This window comes from Choloepus didactylus, chromosome 4 (genome assembly GCF_015220235.1).
Source record: "Choloepus didactylus isolate mChoDid1 chromosome 4, mChoDid1.pri, whole genome shotgun sequence".
NCBI classification, from domain to species: domain Eukaryota; kingdom Metazoa; phylum Chordata; class Mammalia; order Pilosa; family Megalonychidae; genus Choloepus; species Choloepus didactylus.
The window spans coordinates 68892505-68919919 of NC_051310.1; the positions used below are offsets into that span (position 1 = coordinate 68892505).

The window sequence follows — 27415 nt, forward strand, 5'->3', positions numbered from 1 at the left end:
TGAAGTTAAATAAAATTAAAAACCCACACAGGAACTCTCTCCAGTAGTGCTACACTTTATTTTCCCAGAAAGTAATTCCACAAAATCAGTGCTTTTCTTGGCCTGATAGAACAGTGAGGCACCCATGAAAATATCTCTAGGACATTCTCCCCAAATATAAGTGTGAGTGGCACCACCTTGTGGCGGTTATTTCACCCGTGGTGGCTGAGTCCAGTCCACGGCTTCTAGTTGCATTTGTTTCCTGGATGTTCTTCTATCAAAATAAGTACCGGCAGATGAGTTTGGGCAATGGATTTTATTTATGGCTTAGTTAATGTTGATTAATTTTTACGTCCTTCAAGTGCTTCATCTATAAAAGGGATATTGATAGTACCAAGCTCTAAGGGTGTTACATGAGTTTATATTTCTGAAGCACCAAGCACATAATAAAGGCCACGTACATTTTTGCAAACAAATTAACAAGGCGGCTTGAGTAGCTCTTTTGAATCAGGCACTGGGCTGGACCTCAGATATGTGAAGCCAGGGTTGGAAGACAAGCCAAGAGCCTTGCCAGCAAGCAGCCTAGGGCCTTCCACCCAACCACCTCTGTCTATATGAGAGATCACGAGAGATTCCTCAGAATCTTGTTTAAGATGTGGCCCTGAGCTTGCAGGGGGCTCATTTCTAAGAAGGACTTGGCATAGGGAAGCCAAAGACAGAAGCAAAGCAAAGCGCCTGTGCTGGGGGCCTTACTTCTGTTTCACTGTGCTGAGGGGTCTGAAATCTGCAGGAGTCAGGCAGGACCCAACAACAGAAAACATGCTGGAGAATTTCCATCTGCAGAGGATAAGGTAGTGTTTGGTGAAATGAGTGCTTAAGAGTCCAAAAGTCTGGACTGTGTAGATTTAATTCACTGTGATGTCTATAGAATAACAGCTGTGAAGATAGATACACAATAATTCCATTCATGTTTTCAAACCAAGTACGCAAGATATATGTATATATATATAAAAATGTATCCTAAAAATACAACTTTTTTTGGAGCAAAACATAAACTTTAATCTTTATAAAACTGGTAGAAACGTATGCAATGAGCAATGTTTGTAAAAGAGAAATCCTCTAGGACTCTCTTCTAAATCCCTCAAACCAGGTCTGAGCAGTGAACTGGCTTAGGTTGAAAAAATGTCTCGTTTCCTCTATTATCATTTATCCCTTTACAAACAAGCACCAAGCTCCTCTTAAGAGCAGGCTGGGTGCCATGTGTGGGATCGCATGGAGTACACATAATTACACAGAACACATGGATCGTACACAATCAACACACGGTCTCCCAGTGAGGTTCAGCAGGGAACAGAGAGCTTCAACAAGGAAATAAAATGCAGCCTGGCAAATGATCCCATATAAGATTTACCCAGGGTGCAGGGAGGCAAGGAGGGAAGACAGCTGAGATAAAAATGATGTTATGCAATCCACATTCCATTTCTCTAAATTTAGGAATAAAATTGGCTCTAAATTGAGTCAGTGGGAGAAAAAGGGAGTTCTGTGAGATGTATTTCCCAAAGGAAAAGAATAGGCTGCTGCTACTAGAAATCTTGAGATGAGTTATCTGTTATATCTATTTTAATGGATTTATTGCTAATTACTTTATTTCATCCAGCTAAATAAGTTGATACTTCATTTTCATATATAAAGTATCAGGGAAGAAGGAATAGAGATGAGGTCTACTCCCACTGTTTGTGGGAGAGTGAAATTGGAGAATATGTACAATTTGAGAATATGTATCAAAAACTTTATCTTTTGATCAGTTCTTGGAATTTATCCCAAGACTATATTTATGTGCATCTATAAGAACAGATATGCTCATCACAATGTTGTTTATAATAGAGAAAAAAATGGTAACAGCATGAATAGGATAGCCACATGATGGAATGAGAAACTGAAATATCAAGTTTCAAAATGATATTTAAATGGCATGGGAAAATGTTTTGGATATATTTTACATGAAAAATCTAATTACAAAAAGTTTTCCAAGAATGATTACACTCAGAAACTATATGGGAATCTGTGCACACACATCACACCCAGACTATCTCTAATACTGGCAAAAGCTGTATCTGCAGGATACAAATGAGGACATGTTAATATATATTGCTTGCATACTTGGTTTGAAAACATGACTGGAATTATCTGTCTTTACAGATGTTATTCTATACATCATGTAGTATTTTGGTGTACATGAAATGCATCAAAATATGAATGTGGATTTTCTTTGGTCTTGGCCTCATAACCGTATTTCAGGCTTTTTCATGTTTTTCAGAATTTTAATCATATTTTAATTTTTTCATTATAAAATAAATGTCACAAGATTTAGCCAATATATCTGCTGGTGCCAAGAAAGAAGTTCTTAACTAGATGCTGGTTTGTATGTATATGTATGTAAGTATCTGTGTGTGTCTGTATCTTCTGTATGTGTCTGTGTACACATATAAATACACACCCAAGAAGCTATTAAAAAAAAAAAAAACTTCTATTTTTATGCATATACTGTCCTTCAAGTAAGATACTTATTACACTAAACTTGGATGCTGGAGGCCAATCGCTATGAAAAGACGTGACTCTGCTACCCCCCTGTGGTCACTCGTGGAACACGTGTAGGCACGATCGATTTCTAAAATGAGAAACGCCCCATCCTGCACTGAACGAAAAAGAACCTTGACTCTAGGAGCTAAAACTAGATGACCAAGGACTCAGGATTACTAAATATAGAGTCAGCACTTGAACTTACGGCCTCCTAACCCTGAAATACATGTTCATCTCACCACATCATACTTCCTCGGTTCAAAATGGTGTTTTCCACTAATCATGAAAATCTAAATGAAGTGCAAATAAACATTAAAATATGTCTTTCACAATTTTACAAACTAAAAATGATACAGAGGAATACACACGTGCAAGAGACCCAATGAACAGATATCTTCAGTGCACTGCTTTTTCGGGTGTTATTTTACTTAGTGTAGTGTATTCTGTTACTCACAAAGGTAAATAAATCGTCAACATTCTGAACTGTTTGCTACGATCTTTCTATTACACAGGTACGGGCAAGGTGATGTGAGGCAGAACGGCAGTCAGGGTTTCTGAGCCAGGCAGAACTGAATGGGAGGATTCTGCCTTGTAGTTAAGTTCTTTCTTGCTTGTTTGTTTTCCACACAAGACACCTAGAGGAGATGTGCTCTTCTGCCAGGGATGCAAAGAACAGGGGATTATACCCTAAGGTGGTTCTCACTGTGCTTTCTTGTGAGAATTTGTACTTTTAGAGGGTATGGGGGAAAAGGGGATGGTTTTTAGGTAATTAAGGTCTACCAGCTCAAAACTTCCTAACATTTGCTTATAAAAGCAAACCCTCCTAACATTTGGCATGGTCCCAGATAAATGCACCCACCCTGTAGGACACTGTCCATTCATCGCTACAGCGGCTTGTTGGAGAGCAGAATCTGTACACCACTGCCAGTCAATGACGGCCACCAGTTCTGCCCAGAGAAACACAATTAATGGAGTCTAGCCAGAAGGACAGGCATCCATCCAGCCCTCTAGGTAGACTACAATCAGGCTCTTGATTCAGCACCTGCTACCCCTCTAGGGCTACAAAGGAAGGTTCTGGGGGACTCTGCTTCAGCTGAGCTTCCTTGGAGGTGACCAGGGCCCCTGCCTAATGTGTGACATTCAATTCTAGGGACAGGCCTGGAAATGTATCAATCACTCTGTTTACCAAAAGCTGCTGTGGAAGAAACTATCCAGACTTTATAAATCTTTGTTTCTCTCTTTGGAATGAGAAAGAGTTGGCTTATCCTGAGCCGCTGGTGGATTTCTATCTTCAGACTCTGCAAACGGATGACACATTGTCTAACAGAAAGTTCTTCAGAACCAACAATGCAGATCAGCTCCTGGCAAACGCCTGAGTCTCGCTGACAGAGACATTTGGGAACACATGTCATCAATCACTTGCCTTCCATTGGCTTCTTTTGATCCACCTCTTTAAAGAATTCCATCATGCTACATTGTTTATATCCTAAATACTACTTTAAATGACTACTGGAGCATAAATAAATCCTATTAATGTACAATAGTCTCTACGTAGTTATATTTTAGAAGTTAACTTCATTTTTTTCAAACATTTCCAAACATTTGTCTCAGTTTGAAAGCATATCATACAAACTCCAGTTTATTCTATATATCCACATTTCATTTTCTAATTAGGTCCAAAGCCTTAAAAAATAGAAAACAGAGCTTTATTTGAAAAGTGTACCTTATTTTTATATTCCTTCCAGTGCTTGCTATCCTAAGCAATATCTTAGGACACCTCTGTGCATAAAACTTAGTCAATACTCCTATTTATTTCCTTAATATACATTCTACATGGGAATTACCGGATCAAAGTATATCATCATTGTTATGAGGTTCAAAAAGAGTGGCCAACTGCAGTACGGACACACTGTATTCTTGAAATGCTTATTGATTGGGGGAGGAATAGTTTGCATTATCACCAATTATTAGTATCATCATTTTACCATCTTTAATATATCAATAGGTTAAAACGCTATCACATTATTTCAATCCATTAACACTCTCAAGTGGAACTGGTTCCACTTTTCAAATGTTGCATAAGACTGGAAAAAAAAAAAACTCGTTATCAACTTTACAGCTCATTAGCAGACTTTCTTTGCATAAACAACCATTAATTACACTGACAAGTTGCTCCGGTTCTCACTGTCTTCCCTCTGGGCCTGACACTTTGACAACGGTCATATGAAGTCCATTATGCATCTAATGAAGCTGCATACCTCACAGAATCAAACGTGAGGGATGAAACACGGAAATTGCTCAGACTCGAGCTCAAACTCCTGTTACCCCCACCCCGGCTGTGTGACCCAGGGCTGATCAGTCAACACCCCTGAGCCTCATTTTCTTTGTCCATTAATGTGACAGTGTCACCTTCCTGGCAGAGCTATTAGAGGACTAAACGACTGCATGTTTGGGAAGGCATGGGGTACAAGGGCTCCGTCAGAGGCCCCACCTCCTGTCTTTTCCCCTGCAAACAAGAATGCATGAGAGGACAGTAGCCCGCTGTCCACTGAGAGTAAAACTATATGCTTTATGATATATTTGGGGGAGTTTGAATCAAATACGTCTACAAGCGATAGGGACAGATGTGACCAAGGACATAATGTGCTTGGAGGTATTTTGAGTCCATGGCCACGAAGCTTCCTGACCATGCCCCTTCCAGTTCATTTCAGCCATGTGCGGCTCCCCTAGCAGGCTCAGAAGCCTAGAACACTGGCTCACACATGCTCCTTCCTCACGTGGTAGAATGGACCACACTTGGCTCCACATCATTGCCTCCCATCCCCCACCATGACCAAGGAAGTTTTTTCAACCTTTACAATATTTCTTAGCTTTTCAACGTGGGCACTGATGCCCACAACTCATGTCTCCATCTACGTGCAGATCAAGCTTCCAAGATCAGCGAAGGAAGAGAAGAGAGCAAGGAACAGAGCAAGACACCAAGATGATACAGGGTCATTCATCAGAGATCATCGGGTTACTACGAGAGAATTCACCTCCTGCTGTCAGATACAGGTGTCAAAACGCAACAGGTATTGGAAAATGCATCCTTCCAGGATAGAATGACCACCACTTTCCACTATGATCACTTTCTTTAAATCTAAAGCTTATTTATTTTTAGAATAATTTGTGAAGAATTGTGCAGTGGAAACAGTAATTCCAAGAACACCAAATTTACACAAATGCATGTATATATACTTGGCTTTAGTGCCTTTAAAAACAAATTATTTGTGGTCTACTTTGGCCCACCATGGAAAAATTGAAAAGCTATAGAGGAGCCTTTCTCGCTGGTCAATTTATTGATTTACTCAGACGCAATGAATAATTCAGAAAAAAAAAAATGGCTAACATCACTTTAAATTAGAAATCCTAAAATTTAACCCCAGTTTTGGAATGTTATTAAAGCATAGAAGAGCAGGGCTTTTAAAAACTCAAAAGGCTGCACAATTGCAAGAAAAGGGTTTTTCTTAATTTTTTTTTTTAAATAAAATGAAATTTCCGTCTTACATTAAGCTTGGCCACGATCCCAAAGATGCTTTTGAGCTTGCACCGAACAAACAAGCATAAATAACAGAAGCTATGGACCTTTGGCAGCCCAGGGGAACAGCTACATGTGTTTTAGCATGGGCAGGTCATAGGGTAAAAAGTGCACCCCCCACCTCCACCTGGGAGGCTGAAACCGAATTGCACCAGAAGCCGGGGAGCCCTGTCTTCAGGTACGGGGTCAGCTCCCTCCCGGACCCAGGGCCGCCCCCTCACCGCATGGTGTAGAGCAGCGTGCCGTCGTCCTCCAGCCGCAGCAGCTTATTGGGGGTGGTCATGTTGTGGGCGATGGATTTCTTCCCGTTGTGGAAGAACGTGTCCGGGGTCCAGATTTTGCTGGCGAGGAGGTTGTTGAGAGGCAGGCGCTGCATCGGCCCCTTAAACCGCAGCCGCTCATCTTTCCAGCTTTGTCGGAAAAACACATCTATGGTGTACTCCTAATGCAAAAGAAGGCAGCCGGCCAGAGCAGGGTAGAAGAGGCCGTTAGTGGAGCTCTCTTGCTGTTGATTTAAAATTACCGTGAAGCGCCACCTACCATTTCTGTGTCCGACACCGGGCCGAAGCTGGTGACATAGATGTCCGTCCTCACCTGCGTTATTCGCTCTGAAACACAGACACAGGTACCCCCGGTCACCAACTCACGGTGGCAACGCAACACATGCAACCAGAGCACCCTGCAATGTGTGTGCTAAATCTGGAGGACTTGACAAACACCACATGGTACCATGGTGCTCCAAACCATAGCAAGGAATAAAACATCCACAGAAAAAGAAAACTGTTGTCTCCTTGCCCTTTGTTACCCTTGGGGAGCAGATGTGGGTGAATCCTGGTGTGTGGCACTGGGTGATTTTCATCAAACCTGAGCCTCAGTTTCTTCATCTGTTACCAACCCCATACCCCAAAAATGGGAGCTTTAAAATCAGTCTGGACATAGCATTACCATATGACCCGGCAATCCCACTTGGAGGTATTTATCCCAAAGAATTGAAAGCAGGAACCCAAACAAATTTCTGTACACCAATGATCATAGCAGCATTATTCACAACAGCCAAAAGGTGGAAACAACCCAACTGTCCATCAAGGGATGAACGGACAAACAAAATGTGATGAACACATAGAGTGAAATATTATCGAGAAGTAAAAAGGAATGAAGTTCTCATGCATGCTACAACATGGATAAATCTTGGAGACATCATGTCAAATGAAATACTCCAGATATAAAAAGAAAGATACTGTATGATCTCACTTATAGAAAATACCCAGAAAAGAAAATTAATAGGGACAGTAGTGGATTATAGGTTATCAGGGGCTTGGGGTGGTGGTGAAGGGGATGGGAATATTGATTAATGAGTACAGGGCTTCAGTTTGATGTGATGAAAAGTTGGGGTAAGGTATGTTGGTGATGATAGCACAATATTGCAAATGTATTAATACCATTGAATTGTAGGCTTGAAAGTCATTAAAATGGGAAATTTTGAGCAGTATACATGTTACTACAATAAAAAGTTCAAAAAGTAAAAAACGAAAAGAATAATAATTGAACAACAAAAGTTCAATATGGAGGAGGACAGCAGACTCACGTGGAATCTGCAGTGAAAAACTGCAGGCAGAGAGTTGTTTTTGGGGAAAGGTCAAACATGACTGTGTACCCTTGGGATAAGGACAGCTTGGGAAGGGAGATCCTCATCACTGGATTTTGTTTTAGTTAAAGCTATTGGTAATATATTAACCAATAAAAATTGCTACTAACAACAGGGGAGGTGCACTATGGGTATCCCCTAGGCACTACAAGGCCTGGTGAAATCTTCTGGACCCAAGTGGGGACCATATTTGAGTGTATTACAGCCCTGACTAAGCAACCCTAAACTGCCCAGATGTTATCATGTTGTGATTATAGATGGGTGTGGTGTGTAGCTGCACATGCATGTGTGTTTGTGTGATGCCTCAGATGTCGTCAACACCTGTCTCCCCTCAGGTGCACCAGCTCCGGAAGGACAGAGCCAGTCTGCTCCATCCCAGAAGGACAGGGCCAGTCTGCTCCATCCAATCTCAGTGTCTGGCACATATTATCAACTTCTAAAGAATTGAAGTGGCTACTATGCTATGAATCCTAGTGAAAAAAGAAACATAGAATATGCTAAAATGCAAAGAAAAACTGCATTCAGCAGTGGACTTCTGAAAAGGGCTGGCATCATTGCCAGAGTGTGAAGTTGACAATACAGTACTCAACAGATTTATCTCGGCTCTCTTGAGACCTAAGAGCTGGTTGGAGGTTCCCTCCTTAAGTGAACCAGATTGAAAGGTACCATGAACTGAGAAAACAGGGGCAGGCAGGGGATACGTTAGGCAGAACATGTCTCCCAGCTTCTTGCATCTGGAAAATAGTAATAAAGGAGGAGACGGGGACCCTTGCAAGTGAGAAAAGCCATCAGATCAAACTCCTGACAGGGAAGATATTTCAGGTACCTAAAAATCACCTTTGCGTGTTCCTTGAATCCCAGCACATAAGGGCTTGTTTCTGGATGTAAGCTTCCCTGGGGGATGTGGTGGGATCACCCAGGAGGACACTCACCTCCGAGGCCAGGCCGCAGTCTGTTGTCATAACCGTCTAAGAGTCCGTCCAATATCCGCGTGAATATCGTGATGTTGTCGTTGGTTGCATCTTTCACCGAACTTGTTGTCATTTGTGAAAAGCTTTTTAAGGTAGAAACAAAAGTAAAACTTAAAAGTTGCATTAATTATTTCTTAGAGATTTTAAATTGAAAAAGACGCAGATAATCCCATACTCAGATATGGAAGCCGGGGAACGCAGCGACTTGCCTTGGAGGGATGGATCTGGATTACTGTTCCAGATCAAGAGGCCCTCGGGGCTGGTCTTTTCCCAACCTAATGCAACACTCAAAGTCTATCAGTAAATGTGAGGATTCTGAGAAGTCATTTATGTCAACATTTTAGCCATTCTGAAAACAAATCAGCCAACACACATGAACTAGCAGAGCCTAATTCACTTGCAAAGGATTTCAGGAGTTTGGTTTAAACACAGAAAAACTGGGTTCATATATTTGTAGTGCAGTGTCTGTTATGGGAGATGGGTTTTGGAGGGAGATGCGTAAAAACCCTATACAATTTAAAGGGTAAGACTGGTGTGTCCAGTTTAACTGGAAAGTCTGTGCTGTGAATGACATGCTGATATCCATGCAAATGGTGATGGAAACAACTGAGTTTGTGAAATCTGTAAAACTGCTTCAGGCTCACACACCTTCAGCAAGGCTAGCTGGCAGGATGTTTAGTTGATGGATCCTCAAGCCTGGTCTGAAAACCCTCACTGAGGTTAACAGTTGTCACTTTTGATCAAAGACACGGACACAAAATGTTCAGTGTGCCTGAACATGTCAGACTCCTGCAGCTAAAATAAAACCCCCAAGGAAAACAGACCTGACCCTTCCAGAAAGAAGCAAAAAAAGCTTTTTTGGTTTCTTCAATTAACTGGAGTTATCCAGCGTCAAAAAGTGTATGCAGGTGGAGACACCCTTAGGAGGTCTGGGATAACCAAGGAAGGCATTTGGGAAGAAGAAAGTGCAGACCCAGAAGATATAATAGCATATCTGGAACCCTGGACCCTACCTCAGTCTCTACAGCTGCTGTTGATGTGCAGATAACAAGATGGGTTCAGACTATCAAGAACTTGACCTCAATAAACAAAATGTGGTGCATACACATGATGGAATATTATCTGGGCATAAGAAAGAATGAAGTTCTCAGACAGGCCAACATGGGAGAACCTCGAAAACATTATGCTCAATGAATAAGCCAGACACATAAGCACAAATATTGTAAAGATATCACTTGTAAGAGATGACTAGAAATGACAAATCTGCAGAGATAGGAAGCAGTTTAGAGGTTATCGGGGGGGTAGAGGGAGGGGGAGAGGGAATGTTAATAGAGAAATAAGCACTTGGCTTGAGCTGAAAGCCAGATGTGGCCACCATGGACTGTCAGTGACATTGGCATTTGGGAGAAGGACCCATGGCTCTCAGTAATTCCCTGAGTTGCTGGGCCATGGCTGCCCCACACTGCTGAAAGCACTTTCTCTTTCATAAAACTGCTGAAATTGAACCTGGGAGCCATCATCAGGGCTGGAGAGCTGAGGCCAAAATCCATTTGTGCATGCTCCACCCAGTTCCTGAAAATCAGTCATTTCTATTGATTGGATCTTAACAGATCAATTCTTAACTGGCCCTAATGCTATTCACTTTTGAATGAAAAAGTTGCTTAAAGTTCTCTTGATCTATTTCTCACATCACCACTAAAATGCATATATCAGAAGTTCTAACGAGCTAAAACTCAGTCCTGCCAGCATGGAGCCGACAGACATGACTTTTTGCCCCGTGACTTAGTATTGAAGATTAAATCCCCCTTTTCTCTGACATCCACTGCGGTTTCACACTTCAGAAAGACAAAGCACGGAGCCTCACACAGCTAGTCCCAGGATGAAGGGCCTTGATCTCTTCTTCTGGGTTTGTGAAAGAAATGGGTATAATCTAGAGCTTTCCCAGGTGCGGAACTGTTGGTCCAACTAAATCTGGTCTCATCAGACACTTCTCATGGCATTTGTAAGTTTTATCAGTTGGTTATTCAGCTTGAGGTTATGCAGTTTCCAATGTCTGGGAAACCTTCCTCACTGCTTCTTTAATTTACAAATAGAGGTGAGAGCCTACACACCAGTGGAAAAAGCATATCTTAATATTTAGAGGAAATTTGTCTAAGTGATTCCATAACCTATTGTGAAAATGTTCTTAAATTACATTAGATCCAAAAGCCCTGCTATTAGGAGACAAACACTTGACACAACATTATTGACCATTTTGAGATTTCCCGAACACTCTGAGTTCATGGCTAATGTCTCTGTGAGACATTTCCTCGGCTTTCTCTGGAAGTGCAGATACAGATACGCTGCTCCGTCACAGTTTCATGGAAATGTATTTTACTTGGCTCTGAATCCCACTCCACAGATACTGAAAGCTTTTCAGACAGCCATGGGGTGGGATGCAATGCTTAAGAATTCCAAAGCTCAGCTACTACTTCTTGGCCCTCCAAAATTTTAAACACCTCTAAACTGCATTTTTCTTGGAACAATTTCAGTATCTGTCCTGCGCCCACTATTACGGCTTCTCATACATATCTGTGGGACCTTTTAGGATAGAGATCATGCTGTGGATTTGCAGTGTTTTTTCTGTGTATTAACTGAAGATAGGGGCTGGAAGATAGGAAAGATACTCTAAAAAAAAAAAAAACCTCCCTGGAAATGTGCATCAGGGAAAGAGAGGGGGTGCTTTCATGAACAGCTATGAAACTCTCCTCAGTTCACAGATCATCTTCTGAAATGACTCAACTGCAGCATGTGGTTATGAAATCACCACTTCACAGCCATGGAGAGGATGACCCTTCCCTTATCATGCAGAACAAATGTGTTTTCTCAGCTCCCGGCACAGCACCAGCATGAGGAGAATCTCATGGGCATCTACTGGACTTGCTAACGTTTTTATCAAGCTGTATAATCTTTAAAGACAGCTTCTAAGGTGAATGGGTAGCTTCAGCTTCTTGTATTGCATTTCAGTTGGTTGGAACCACTTGAAAATCAAAACAAAACAGCAAAGTACCTTCAGCGAGTGATAATGTGCAGTGGATAATCAGTGAGTCCTCTCAGTATCAACACAAGATGATTTCAACTCATCGAACACTCACTTACTCCACAGGTCCAGAAAGTAAGCTCAGCCTCACTGTGTGGTCTGGAGCTGAATGGACCCCAGAAAATCATGCTCTTAAGCTAATCCATTCCTGTGGGTGTAAACCTGTTGTAGGCAGGAACTTTTGATTAGGTTATTTCAGTTGAGGTGCACCCCAGTTGGGTCTTAATCCTCTTACTGGAGTCCTTTATAAATGGAATGAATATGGGGAGAGAAAGACACAGAAGCTGAGAGGAAGCCAGTGAAGCCAGAAGCTGGAAGCCAAAGGAGCCTGGAAGAGAAGGTAGAGACCAGCAGACGCCACCATGTGCCTTGCCATAGGACAGAGGAGCCAAGGATCGCTGGCAGCCTGTCTTCAGAAAGAAGGTATCATCTTGATTTGGACATTTTCAGTCTGAAAACTATAAGCTTGTACACTAACAGATTCTCATTGTTAAAAGCCAGCCCATTTATGATAAATTATATTTCGGCAGCCTAGCAGACTACAACACTTTCCACCATCCCATCCCACTTTCCCTGCTATAGTAAGTACAGCCACAGAGCTCTGCTCACCCTTAAGAAATCTGTTCTGCTGCTTTAAAGATAAGCTAATCACTCTGCTCTTCTGGGAGGTGGATGTTGGTAAAATGAGACTAGATCCCTTATCACTGACAATAGCCTAAAATGGAATGGAAGTACTTAAAAAATTTGGTGACTTACCCCTCAGTTTCAATTGAAGTTATTTAACTAGGTCCTCTTAAAGTACAAAATAATTCTTTGTATTGAATGCATGTTCTCTACAAAAACATATCACATTTATTCCATGTCGGTTCCAAAATTTTCAGAGTATTGATGTTCCAGAAAAGGGATTATAAAGAAACCCACCTTTTTTGTTACAAGATCCTAATTTTTTACATTTCCTTCCCAAAGTATTGGTCTATACAAAAATGACAAGGACTCGATCCTTAAATTTGAACCCTAGGCTCCCTGAGCTGTGATCCCTAATATTGTTAAAGGAAATGAGTAATAGGATGGTTTTCAAATAATTTTAGACTGAAAAACAAGAGAATGAGCTCACTGAGCCCCACGCTGCAGGATGAGTAAGGTAGTGAGTTGCAGGGGCTGGGGGTGGGGGTGGGGGTGGGACACGGTGGCAGGGACCCTGGGGAGCGGAGGGGTTTTCTGAAAAGCTATGCTGGGGCACAATGCTCAACTTCAAGTTCTGAGTCATTTATACACTTCTGGTGAAGTGAAGTAGGAAACTGGCAGCCCACTAAATTTGGTCAACCATTGGGTCTATTTTACCAGCACTGTTTAAGGAAAATGATGTGAATGCCTTTAGGAAGGATAAATTCTGCAGTTGGTCAAATTCCCCCACCTCTCCCTATTGTCTTACATCTGGATTCTCCAAGGGATTTGATTCTCAGGTTCTTGCAATAGAATTCTGGGCCTTAGAGACTTGGCTTTAATTGATGCAGGAGGGAATGGGCAATAGTATTGTTTAAAGAGCCCCAAGGATGGACTGACTCTTTTCTCCTCTAGTAGGTTCAGAGAGGCCATATGATTGGGCTCAGGGTTTATTCCAACAGCTCAGTTCAACAAATGATTCTGGGATGTCATTCTGCTATGTACCAGGCATTGCAATAAATGCTGGGACAACAATGACAACAAATTTGATGCAGACAATATTCCCAACCTGTATTCTGAAAGAACCACAGAGGATTTCAACAGAACATGGCATGTGTAGGAATCTATGCAAACTACAGGACCCCAGAGAACAGAAACTGGCTTTACCTAGGGTCAGAGGCGAGGAAAACTGACCTGAGCTTTTAAGCATAAAGGTAGGGTCACAAATCAAAGACAGCAGTGCAAAAGGGATTGTGAGCAGTGGCACTGAGACAGGAAGCAACAGCATGTGTGCAGAGGATGTATAAGGACTTGGGTAAAAGAATAACATGCGTGGGGGAAAGATAGACAAAAGACAAACCACAAAAGACTACGCATGCAATGCTAGGCTTCTGTGGCTCATCCTGAGCGTGGTCGGGGGCTGCCAAAGCATTCTGAGCAGGGGCATTTTCACTGCAGGCCTCCACGCAGGCAGCATGAACATGAAGGACTTAGGGAGGCAGACCTAAAGGCCTAGAGACTCAGGAGATGGCCATGGGGGAAGAGGCGGGAAGGACAGCAGCCTCCGCAAGGTTTCCTGATTGGGGGTGAGGGAGAGGGAGGGGTCTGAGCACAGAATATGGGAGGATCACAAATCCAGAGGGCACCGTCGCTACCATCAGCCGGGCACCAGCCCAAGGATAACCCTGCCGTAGGGTTCACTCATTACCCTGAAAGGGGAGTGTGCTGGTTTGGTTGTATTATGTCTGCCAAAATGCCATTATCTTTGATGCAATTTTGTGGGGGCAGATGTATTAGTGTTGATTAGACTGCAATTCTTTGAGTGTTTCCATGGAGATGTAACTCACCGAACTGTAGGTGGTAACTCTGATGGATAATTTCCATGGAGGTGTGGCCCCGCCCATTCAGTGTGGGTCTTGATGAGTTTACTAGAGGACTATGTAAGCTCAGACAGAAGGAGTGAGCTTGCTACAGCCAGGAGGGACACTTTGAAGAATGCACTGGAACTGAGAGAGGAACTTCACCTTACAGAGACATTTTGGAGACGGCCTTTGAAAGCAGACTTTTGCTCTGGAGAAGCTAAGAGAGGACAAACGCCCCAAGAGCAACTGAGAGTGATATTTTTGAGGAACTTCAGCCTAGAGGGGAACATCCTGGGAGAAAGCCATTTTGAAACCAAAACTCTGGAGCAGACGCCAGCCACGTGCCTTCCCAGCTAACAGAGGTTTTCCGGACACCACTGGCCATCCTCCAGTGAAGGTACCTGATTGCTAATGTGTTACCTTTGACACTTTATGGCCTTAAGACTGTAACTTTGTAATGAAATAAACCCCCTTTATAAAATCCAATCCATTTTTGGTGTTTTGCATAACAGAAGCTTTAGCAAACTGGAACAGGGAGCAAGCAAGAAACCGCATTAGTATGACCTAAAAGCATGTTTCTTTTTGAAGAACTTTAAAGGACTTTACAGGAATGTAACTTAATCTGTTTATCTATCAGTATTTATAATATCTAATAATAAGAAGAACAGGAATGTAACTTAATCTGTTTATCTATCAGTATTTATAATATCTAATAATAAGAAGAACAGGAAGAGGAGGAAGAGTAGAAGGAAGAGGAGGAGGAGGAGGAGAAGCTTCTGTAGAGTCAATCCTTAAGGGAGCTTCACTTTCCAAGGGATGCCTGATTATTAATCTTTCCTTATTTTGGTGTTTTAAGGTTTACACATTAAACACTGATCTCATCATTTCTGGTGTAAAGAAAAGTCTTTGGATTCTTCTGCACCACACATTTGACCAAAGTGCATGAAGCTGCTGGTGAATACAATGAGTAAGGTTATTTCTTAATGGTGCTATCTCGGTTTACACAAAATGAGATCAATAAGGCAACTGCAGACATGTTTTAATGTGAATTAACTTTGGGAATTGTACTGGGTTGGTTTTAAACTATAGCTTATCTGTCTTCTTAAATTTCATTTCCTTCTGCATTCTTTCTTCAGTAAGTAATGATTTCCAAGAAATGTATCTTCAGTTTATTTACAATACTTTAAGGTCATTAAATAAGCACTTATAAATGGCACCACTTTATGACGTTTTGCTCAAGCTTCCTTTACTCACCATTTTAGCCATCTGTGCTTTAAAAAATATGTAAAAAAAGTACACGGTGGACACTAGCTAGACATTCAAAGTCAATCCCAAGTATCCAAATAACAGTTTTCCCCTCTTATGGGGGGGCACCATGGACTTGAAACAGATGTTCTCTGTGGTTAGAGTCATGCACCATGAAATCTGCCCCAGTACTCTGAGGTTCCTCCCATTCCCTGGGGCCTCTCATTAAATGTGCCCCAATCCTGCTTATTTACCTCCCTCACTTCTCCTGCTCATCACCCTTCACGCAGAATGTCCATTCTTCCTTAACATCCAAAAGGCTCAATGGTCCTTCCCTCTCCCAGCTCTCTGAACCCATCCTGCACTGCGTGAGTGCACAGTGCAAATCTGCCTGCAATGGACCCCACACAGACTCCTCCTGCCCAGGCTGCAAACTCTGAGCCCTGCATCCTCACAGGCAGCCCCCTCCTTCACCTAACCTTGCCTGCTCTCCTAGACTCAGTCTGTCTCCCACCTCCAACATACTGGCTGCCCCAAACACGTGATTATGTAGTGGCACACATAATCCTGGTCTTTATCAGTCTTCCCAGACTCCTTAATCATTTCCAAGAGCAATCACGTCTGCTGTCATAACTCCTTTCTTTAAAATAGTCTTCCACTCATCCCATGTCTCCTTCCAGTTACTGCTCCTCATCTCATCAAAACTCATCAGAAGAGCCGCCTATTCTAGAAAACACCGCTTCTCCTCCTCCATCCTCTCAGACCTACTCCAGTAAGACCTCCACCATCCCCTTCCAAGGAAGCCACTCTTCTTGAGATCAGTGATGAGTCCTGCATGACCAGGCCCAAAGGTCCATTCTCAGTTCTTGCCTTAGTGGCCCTAGCAGCAGCATTTGACATGGCGGCCACTTCTCCCTTCTTGGAACACTTTCTTCTCTTTGTCTCAGGACACTGCTTTTTTTGTTCTTCTCCCTTCACTGCCTCTTCTTCCCAGTCTTGCTGGTTGCTCCTTCATTTGCAGACTCCTAGACACTCGAACGTTCCAGGGCACAGTCCATGGGCCATTTTGCTTTATCTGTCTACACTGGATCTCTACCTGAACTCATGCAATCAAATGGCTTTACATATCTCCTGTCCATGGGAGACTCAAATTCTTGCCTCCAACTCCAAACTCTCTCTGACTTCCAGACTCAAGTATCTGACTGCCTCCCTGGCCTCTCCACTTGGATATCTAAAAGGTATCTCACAGGGCTTCTGATGTCCATAACTGAACTCACAATTTTCTCCATTGAACCCTCTTCTCCTACTGTCTTCCCCAGCTCACTAAAGGGCAACTTATCCTGTCAGGCTTTCAGGTCAGACAAATTGGACTCATCGTTGGTTCCATTCTCTCTTTCATTTCCACATCAATCCATCAACACATCCTTTTAGCCAAAACACTCTTTCCTCTGGATAGCTGCAATAGCCTCTTAACTCTCCTCCTTGCTTCCTTCTTTACCGCCCTGCCCCACCCTACATTCTATTCTATTGTCCACTCAGCAGCCAGAGTGAGCCCTTTAAAACTTAAGTCCCATCATGCCACATCTAGATTGGATCATGTTTCACTCCCACTTAAAAACACTCAATGACCCTGCTTGACCTGCAAGACAAAACTCAACTGCTTTTTCTGAATCTGCATAGCACGGTACTACCCTTTACCCATGACTCCACCCCAGCCTCACTCTCTCTTGAATTGCACCCCTTTCGACCTCCCCCTTCCTCAATCCAACCTCCTGGCTGTTGGGTGGTGCCAACCATGTCTCTGCAGTGACAGCTCCCCTTGGCCCCCTCACTCTTCTCCACCGACAGCACTGCTCAGGGCCTTCCTTCCTGCAGGTGTCTGCTCAAGCAGCTCCCCCACACTCACTGTCCTTTACTCTTTTACCTCCCTGGGAATCATCATGACCTGACACTCATGTGCTCACTGAGAGACAGGATCTGCCTATCCACTGCAGGATCTCAGCACCTGGGGCAGTGCCTGGTATCAGTAAGGACTCGATCAACATGGAGGTGACCCCCTGAGATGTGCAGTTCCTAATCCCTGCAACCCGCGAATCCCTGGAGACTGTGGATGTGCTAACTTACACGGCAAGGGGGACTGCAGGTGCAACTAATGTAATGGACCTTCAAATAGGGAGAGGATCCTGGGTTACTCAGGTGGGCCTGCTTAAAAGTAGAAGAGAAAAGCAGAGGAGAGTGTTAAAGAAATGCTGCTGTTGCTGGCTTTGAAGAAGGGAGAAGAGAGGGCCAAGGCACAAGGGATTCGGTGGCTTTCAGAAACTGCAAACAGCCTGCAGTTTAGCCAGCAGGAAATGAGGACCTTGCTCCTACATAGGTAAGGAACTGAACTCTGCCAAATACCTGAATGAGGAGGAAACAGCTTCTCCCCCAGAGCCTCCAGAAAGAATGCAGCGGCCAACACCTTGGACTTAGTCCAGTGAGACCCATGCTGGACTCCTGACATACAGAACCTAAGACAGTGAATGTGTGCTGATTTAAACCACTAGGATTATGGTAATTTCTTGTGGCAACGAGTGAAATCTAATACAAATTTGTCATTAATTCTTCACTACATTATAGACTATAGATGGTGTCCTTGTTTGTCTTGACTGTTTTTATATCCCCAGAACTTCCATATAGCACTACTTAACCAGTGAGAAGGAAATGATGGGCCTCTTTCCATTTACTACCCAAGCCCTCAGTGCTCTTTTGAGGACCACTTCCAGGCTGTGACAGCTGAGCCTCCCTCCCCCATATGGGGCAGGAAGCCCACTCTCCAGGCCCTGACCTTTGGGGTCCCCTCTCAAGCCGGGTGCCCCATGCTAACTCCCTCTATTTGCACGGGCCTTTGCACGTGTTCCTCCAGGTGCCTGGAATGTCCCCACCACCACCACCCCATCCTCCTTTGCCTCATAATCTCCGTTTCACTCAAGAATTTCCTTCTCTAGGGGAAGCATCCTGCTCGCATCTCCAGTAGAGGGAACACTTTCATGGTAGAATCTGTCACACTCTGTTGCATCTGTGAATTTACACATTTCCCTCCCCTGTAGAGTGAGGTCCCCTCAGAGGAGAGACCGTCAACACTCAAAAATGCCAGAAGGACAGCTACACGTGCTGAGCACGTCCTCCTGCCCGGACTGCTTTAAGCAATGAGGACACAGGGAGCAATTGCACCCTCTTTCAGCCCTGCGACGCAAGATCTGCTTTCATCCCCACTTTGTGATTATGAAACAAAGGGCAGACGGTTAATAACTCCTCCACGTAGCTGCGGAGATCAGACCTGGACACCTTGATCTCAAAAGCCAATTTGGGGATAAACACTACTAAAATATTGTTTGGTTAATATATTCCCTCTGCCAAAATGATACGTAAAAATATCCCTAAATATTTGCCAGGGAGTCCTGAAATGACAACCAAACCTAATATAGAAGGATGGCCCAATTTTGTTTTTGAAACTGAAAATTAACAGATCCTGTTTCATTAATGTTGAGGTTTGCCCTCTGATTTTGAAACAAATTGTTAAATACAAATAAAAATGGAGTTTTCTATGAACTGCTGAGGCCTGCTTCATAAAAGTCTTCCTTTTTCTCTCCCATGATCCCATCTCAATGACATTACGTTTCATAGTTTGTCTTTGGTGTTTGATTTTTATTTGGGCTGCAGTTTAGAGCAGTGGTGTTTGAGTTCCAGATGAGGATATTCTTTTGTTTCCCAAATTTGGAATTTTCCCTATTCCTTCTCTTTCCAATATACCATAAATATCATGAAATTCTAGAAGTGGTAAGGCAGTGGATAGCACTAGAGTTGGCCTGGAGCCCTGAAGAGGAACCCCAATCCTACCACTTCCCAAAGGTGAAACTTGGAGATGTTTCTCTGAGCTCTTAAGCCTGAGCTTTCTTCACCTACAAAGTAACATTTTTGTGAACATTAAATAGCAAATTGTTTGAAAATGCATCCTGGAAATTAAGGAGACATACACATGTAAACACTGATAACTACTGCTGCTAACACCAGAGTTCTATGTTGGAATACTTTTTAGCTTGGATTCTAATAATTTCCTCTGAAATTTCACCCTAATTGAAATATTCATTGTATGCAGTTTAGCATTTTGTAAATCCAGAAGCCCATACGTCTTCTACTTCTGTCATTGAACTGAGTCAGTGACGCTTATTTGAGTCGGTGGCCAGGTGGGGTCGGCAGAGAGCTGCACTTGCCTTGTGAGTGTTGTCAGGCTCTGCTGACCTCATGGTCCATTGACATGACGAACATGTAAAAGTGTCCTTTATAAAGCATTCAGTTTTCAAGTATTTTCTTTTGGTGCCTACCAAAAAAATATTGACCATTACCCAGTTGCTATATGCAAGAACTGCATTTCTGGTTTTTGGCCATGCTCGATGGCTGGATGTGTGTGAGCTGACAGTTTTGGCTGGGCTTTGTATTTTTGTATTTTTTTTTTAATTGGTGTTTTATTAATTGTTACAATGTTGTACTGGACCTCAGGAACCCACTGCAGCTACAGTCCAGGAAGAATTTGCCATTGGAGGATTTACAAGAGAACATTCCATTTTAGAAGATATGGCAAGCCTCTGTGAAAATGATTCAGAAAGAAAGTACTTTCTCCTCTTGTTAAAAGAAGAGGGATTCTGTCCTTGAGTACACATGTGAAAAGACACTATTCACGTTGCCAATGCCTAAGTCCATATACTTGCATAGACAGATAAAGAAAAAATTTATCTGCTTATGTTCATGAGTTGCTTCCAGAGTATTCACCTTTATTTCTACTATAAAATATCGTTTCCTAAAATCTTTCTAAATTATGGCTCCAATGTAATAAAATCCTAACTCATTTTTCTTTTTTCAATCAATAATCCTCTGAGATACACTTAATACCATTAAATGAATGAACACAGATTTTATCTTACTATTGATTTGATATACCCAAAATGTATCTAACAATTGTCATTGGCCTATGTAATCTAACAAAGTAAGGTTTTTAAAATGATAAGTTAATTCCAGGTTAAATTCAATATTACATGTTTTGACATGTCTTTGATTCCAATATTGTTTCTGCACTAGTTTTTATTTGCCATATAATTCTGATTACTGGTCTCATTAAAATAATCATAATGCCTCAAACAATACTAGGCCCCCAAATGTGGCATAGCATAAAGCTGACTGCCAAATAAGACCTCCATTGTTATACATGTGACTCAGTGCTCTGTTATATAATTTAAAACTGATAGAAGAATTATAAAGGCTATTGAAAAGGCACCGGCAGTGACTCAGATCAAATTCAGAATATAAATGGGAGGAGAAAAATAACGCATGATTACATATAAGACATATTTTCAAAACAATTTCACATTCATTATCTGATATAACCATCAAATATTTTTAACTTGTCACACTTATCATTTCTCTGATTGCCAAATCCCTGCCCTCTTCACCAACACCGCCTGTCAACTTTGCACATGCAGAAACCCTTTCTTTCAGTCCCTGGCCAGCTTCTCTCTATCACTTGCTTCTCTGACCAGCTGTTCGTCCTCTTACATATTGTGAGGAGGCAGCATTTCCATTATCCTACAGAGCTTCATTCAAGTTTCAAGCCTTTATGCTTCCCTTTCACCTTTCTTTTGAACCCGATCACATAAACTCTTTCTTTTGGGGAAAAAAGAGCTTGCCCAAACTCTTTTTTTCCCCCTAATCGCAGAGATCAGAAAACATTCTCTAGCCTGAAGCACGAATACCTTTTAGTATCATGTCCCTTCCTGTATAGATGTGTTTGACTCAGAAATGCTGGCAAAGCACATGCAGGCAAAGGATGACGCAGAAGAACTATCTGAGCCAAATCACAATAACGGGTGCTGAGATCGGGGAGGAGGGGGCAGCCTGCGGGGTGGGGGTGAGGCTGCTGTAAATCCCAGGACCCACGGGCTTTGTGAACTTGTCAGCCTCAATTTCCCCAACTGTAGGATGCGGTTCATAAGGTTGATGTTAGGATTTGTCTAAAACAGACAACATAAACTAGGTGTTCCATCTGTGCTAGCTACTAGCTGGTCACAATGTAAAGTCAGATAAATATTACAAAACTTTCTTTGGGATTGGACAAAATCATCCTTAAGTACATTTAGAATTATATGCAAGTGTGAGGAGCTAAAAATGTCTTGTGTAAGAAGGGGAAACAAATAGGGACTTTTCCTCCCAGATGCCAACATGTCCTTTGTGGCTACTGAAAACCACACAGGGTGTGTGGAACTCGAATCTCGGCTGTCCCGCTTTGCTAGAGACCCCGCTTCATCAAAAGCAATTGGACAAGCAGGGTCAAGAATTAAAAGCATTGACAGAACATGATGTAAAATTCCACTTTTAGGAATGCCTTCTATTAGAAATAATTTTAAATACTGAAAAAAGTCATTCACTACAGCAATATTCATAACAGCAATATCACAAACAGTTAAATACCCCAAATTAGGGAAATAGTTATCTATGAAGCATTCATATCCTGTAATAATATCCATCCACTTAAAATCATACATTTTGCAGTATTTATAATACCCAAGTGTCAGGTAGGAGAAAAGCAGAAAACAAAATTGAATGTATAGTATGAACTCAGTTGTATAAAAATATGCACTGAAGCAAGGGGAAGAAAACACACCAAACTCTGAGGAATGATTTTATCTGTGTCGTAGAATTAAGGATATTTTCCTTCTTTCACACTGTTATACTTTTATCTCACATATTTCCTGCAGTTAATAGATATTGTTTTAGAATGGACTATAGACCTTACATCTGAAAGATTTAAAAATTTCTCCATTTTTTATTGGAATATTGAGGGCAATTCTACCACTAGTAATTAATGGCTTTCAGAAACTACACTTCTCTCTCTATTTTGAAGTTGAGGTCAGAAAATTATAAAATTAAATAAGAAATAAAGTATAATTGCTTCTAATTGTTAAACTCACGCGCCCATTATTTCGTATTTCAGACTTGCATCTTCCAGAGAGTGTAATAATTTCTTACCTACAGAATGCAATTTCAAAATAATATATTTTGACCAAACTGTTATTGAAAATATATGTTCCCAATCCTAGGACATTCTTCACCTCCAAAATATTGCTAATTTATGCAGTATAATAGTAAGCAAACCTACTCTACCTATTACAGTAATCTGAATATTCTGTATGATTTCACTTACACACACAGCTAAATCATATGATTTAAAAACTGGAAAGAACCTTAAAGAAAGGAAAAATTTCATTTCACAAATAAGGAAACCAAGGACAAGACAGAGGTGCCCAGTGAAGACGAGAAGTAAAGCATGAATAGAATCGGATGCTCTTTCCAAGGGAATACTCAAGTGGCTCACTGGGCAGTAACATTACTCTGATTAGCACACATGGCGACACGGCCCCCATGGTGGTGAAGGACGGTTCCTTAGCTCACCTTTCGGACACAGTCCCGGCTGAGGGCTCAGAACTGAGCTTGGGCAGCCCTGGACTAAAATCACAGTGCTGTCGTACATCAGTGATGGCACCTGGGGAATGTCACAATCCCCTCTCTTTCTCTTTCTCAATTTCTCAATCTCTCATCTCTCTGGATTTATTCCTCTTTACAAGGCTTGGAAAGGTCAGAAGAACAGAAAATGTCCGGGGGATGGCGAGTGAGCTGACTTGGGAGGGTCCTCTTTACTCTCCAGGATCAAGGACACTCTATGGGCTGTTGCAGAGCCACTGCATTCTTGAGAAGTCCCGGTGATCTACACAAGTGCAAAGTGAACTGGGTAACCTCTGGAGCCTATCCTTACAGAACTAATGCTTGCCAACTTTTACCCTATTCTCCTGAAATTTAATTTCTTAATCACACTGCCATCAACTTCAAGTTACCATCTTTCTGATTAGCAGGAAAAATTCTGGGAACTTGGGGAGAGAGAAAGAACATCAGCAACTCGTACGAACATTCATTTGGAATGTTGATAATCATTAGTTTGATAAAGAAGGTTAGAATCAGCACACTGATACTATAAGGCTGAAATGAAAGAGGTTGAGGGAACAACAGTGCAGGAAACCGAGTGGTGTCTTTAGATCTTCGGACACGTGTACTGCCTGGAATCTGCTCCTGCCACAACATCTCAAGTTCCAGGCTGCGGGATCAGTCTAGCACACTGGGGGTCCTTTTCAACGCCATGTAGTTTGGACTTTGCATTAAAGGCAAATTCCATTGTGCAGCTGAACCAGGGAGTGCATGAAACTGTTGGACGCCATTATGTCTAACAAGCAATACATGTCCTTTTTATGCACCTGAACTTCTGAGCCTTGTTTTAACCTGAGTAGGCAGAAACACAGCTGGCACTGAAACCATCTTCTGCTTCCATTTCTGAGAATATAATCTGCTTTATTTCTCTGATTCATTCCAGAGCAGCCTTGCTTATGAAGAAGGTGCTAGGCAGGACAAGGACTCTTGTATTGATTTACAAAAATTGAATGGAGTGGGGTGACAAAGGTGGCAGGTGACAGCTTGCTGAACTGACGTACTTACTGCTCTGCAAAGTTTTGTAAAGGCACTTTTGTCTCTAAAATCATAAAATAAAAGCATAGAAAATAACTTACCCAAAGTGACTGGCTAAGTTCATGGAAGTACAAATGAGAAGGAGGTTTTTGATCATGATAAAGCTAGAGAACATTCCATTGTCCATTCCCAATAAGAGTGATAGATGAAGCAGATGAATTTGGAAGAATGACTGTTCTTTTCTCTAACTTGCAGCTGAAAGGTACACAAAGGGGGAACATGTATGAACATGAATATTTTGGTGTCAAAGGTTTTGAAATCAAAATCATACTTCTAATACTCAGCAATTTACAAAGAAGAGGAATCTGGCTGTCATTCTCCAGCCAGGGCTCCAATGCAGATATCATGTATGTTTGTTCAGTGGGCAGCAAGCTGGGGCAAAATGAAGTTATCATATGGCTTCATTTGTACATTTACTTAGAGTGCAGAATCATTCTTGCAATTTATTTATCTTCCATTTCTCAAATACTTTGTTTTACTTTATAGCATGTTATCAAATGAGCCAGTATCCCTAGTATCAGAATAAATGTGTGTAGTTATCTGAGGGATTGTATCCTGAATTTCACAAGTGGAATAATTTTACCTTTCTGAAATATTTGCCACGTGTTCAGAGCCAGCAAGCTACTCCTTGTTCTGCAAGGCGCTGAGAGAAACCAGGTGGAAAGAAGGGGGAAAGGCACATATGAGAATCAAATCTTGCTACAGGATCACAATAATACAATAGCTGTTTTCAAGAGAGGGTCACCACTTTCTTGGCTCTTTGCCTCAACACAAAATAACTTAGTAATCACTGAATTTGAAGAAGTCTCTGTCTGTGCTGGGCCCTATTTAAGGAATTTAAGATCCAGGCCGTCGCCCTCCCCGGGCTCTGGAACTAACCTTTCCGAATGCACATATTTGCAATACGCGAATAACTCAGATAGGTGTCCCTGGGATGTGAACACAGCATGTTCAATATAATCATTTTCCCGAAGAGCCCCCGGGCAAACTCCGAGCCTGGGAAGCACACAACAGGTCCTTCCCACCCAGAGACGAAGGCTCACTACGATTCTTGCCACGAAGGGTCCCGGGACTTGCCGCCAGGCCCGGGCGAGAGTCCCCGCAGCGAGCACGCCGAGCTCAACGCGGACAACGCGGACGGTGCTCCCTGACGGCCCTCAGCCCCGACCCAGGGCAGCGGGTCAGAGGCTGAGCTCCCCGCCCGTGCCCGGACCCCGCGGGCTCGTCGCTGCCGGCGCGCAGGGCTCAAGTGGGCGCGCGAGGAGGCACTGCGGAGCCGCAGCCTCGGCCACCCGCTGCTCGCCGCCCGGTCCCGGCTGCCCGCCTCGGTCCACAGCGCGCCCGCTTCCAACCCCGGGTCCGAGCCTAGCACCCTCCTGGGCGGCGTCTTGCCCTCCGCCGCACCGAGCGCACGGGGCAGTGGTGGCTCCAGAGTCCCGGGGCCTCAGGCAGGTGCTGGAACCACGAGCGCCACCCCCGCGGGGCCCGTGCCCACTCCACGAGCAGCACCCGGGGCCGCCAGGGGCTCCTCCCGCTCGCGATTCCGTCCCCCCGGCTCCCGCCGCGGCGTACCTCACAGCCCCTCCATTTGTTCCGCGTGGCGCCCGGGCTGGCTCGGCTGCGCTGCCCAGGACGCCCCTGCCCTCCGGCGTGCAGCTCGCTCCGCAGTCCCCGAGCAAAGTTTGCGCTCCTGGCCGGCCGCGGGGCTACCTCCCCGGGCGCCCCCACCCCTCCCGGCCCCGGTGCCGCGGCAGGTCGCCAGCGGAGAAGAGTGTGGGGGAAGCCGGGGGCTCCCACCCTCCCTCCACCGCATCCCCTTAGCCTAGTCCCCGGCCCGCGCTCTGGGCTTACCCTGCGCGCCGGCCCCGGTGGGCGAGCCGTCGGCGAGGGTGCATCCTCCACCTTGTGCTGCTGCTCCCGCCCGCTGGCAGGCGCGGAAGGCCGATGAGGCGAGTCAGCGCCCCATGCCGCCCGCTGCCACTGCCCGGGTCCCTCCGGCCGTGCGGAACCCGCGCCCCGCGCTCCCAGCTGCCGCCCTGAGGCTTCGCGCTGCGCCTCGCCGCGCCCCGGGCCGCGCTGCCGCCCGGACTCTGTCCCCGCGCGCCCGCGCGCCCGCGCCTTCTCTGTCTTCCTCGCTCGCTCGCCCGCGCGCGCTCCTCCTCTCACCTTTCCGAGGCGCCACATGGCGTCCCCGGGGCCGCAGCCCCGTCCTTCTGCAGGCGCGCCTGGGCAGACGCTGCCGGACTCTCACCAAAGGCGCCTCGGCTGCGTTCTGCGAAAAAGCAGGACTTGCGCGGCGGTTTGGCCTGGTGTGGGCCAGGCCATATTTCTGCTGAACTTTCTTGAGGGCTTTTAGTCATATATTCTGTGCCTCCTGTAATAACTACTGGTTCCCCTCTCTGGAGCGAGAATGTCGCCCGAGATGCAAAGGGCGAGGCAGCAGGCAGTCTGTGCTGGCGGAGGCCAGCGGTCAGCCCCAGCACCGCCTACCCTGACCCCAGCCCTTCCTCGGGTGCCAGCGCTCGCCCTCTGTGTCTGCACCGCTCAGTCTCCTTAGAAAGAGACGAGCTTGTGAACATCCTTTTTGTCTGGCATTACTTGCTATGGGGGGGGAAAGGCGAGAATACATTTGGATTAGATTAGAAATAAAACCCTTAGCTAACTGCACATACATTTGGGAGTTTCCTGAAATTCCATTCTTGAAGCGAGACCGCAGTGTCAATAGCAAGTGGACCTGGGCTCTGCTGACCTAAGGGCGGGCCTGGTGTTGTGGGGCGGGAACTCCCTGTGACCGGGGAAACGTGTGGCATTGCCTTCGCCCACCACACCGCAATGTGGTTTCATTGCTGTGGTCAGGCCTGACTGACTCGGTGTTGCAGCGCTTGTGAGGTGACGGTGAAGTCGCGGCTGGACAAGTGTGCAGTGTCACCCTCCCGCGACGAACGCAAATGCTGGGCCGACTTCAAAGCCCCTTACAGCACGAGCAAGGCGGCTGTAGAGCAAATCCATGCCTCAGTTTCAAGACTGCAGGACCTTGTTTCATTAAGAGGTGGATATGCCTTTCGATTGTTAGAACAACCAGTGAAGCACATTAAAGATTTAAAGTAAAACCAAGGAGAGCATGAGGTTTCTGCCATTATTACATGCGTTTTGTGAAACTGCATTGTTTATAGTCACTTTTGGCAGAGGAGTTGTAGAAAAGGCACATTT

General features: G+C 44.0%; 1 protein-coding gene across 4 annotated transcripts in view; it reads right to left on the reverse strand.

Moving 5' to 3' along the window:
- The window catches only part of GABRA5 (gamma-aminobutyric acid type A receptor subunit alpha5), a 93677-nt gene extending 66957 nt beyond the window's left edge, over positions 1-26720 (reverse strand). Inside the window, exons 1-6 of one of the 4 annotated variants that reach the window (XM_037832813.1) lie at positions 26372-26720; positions 24789-24848; positions 24247-24400; positions 8714-8835; positions 6677-6744; positions 6358-6578 (exon numbers count right to left, since the gene is read on the reverse strand). In XM_037832813.1, coding sequence (XP_037688741.1) covers positions 6358-6578; positions 6677-6744; positions 8714-8835; positions 24247-24332 — 497 coding nt within the window. In that variant the 5' untranslated portion in view covers positions 24333-24400; positions 24789-24848; positions 26372-26720. Of the gene's footprint in view, positions 1-6357; positions 6579-6676; positions 6745-8713; positions 8836-23083; positions 23333-24246; positions 24401-24788; positions 24849-25777; positions 25795-26056; positions 26242-26371 lie in introns of those variants that run through there. The other 3 variants (XM_037832812.1, XM_037832814.1, XM_037832815.1) reach the window with 3 other exon arrangements.
- Between the last annotated feature and the right edge of the window lie 695 nt (positions 26721-27415).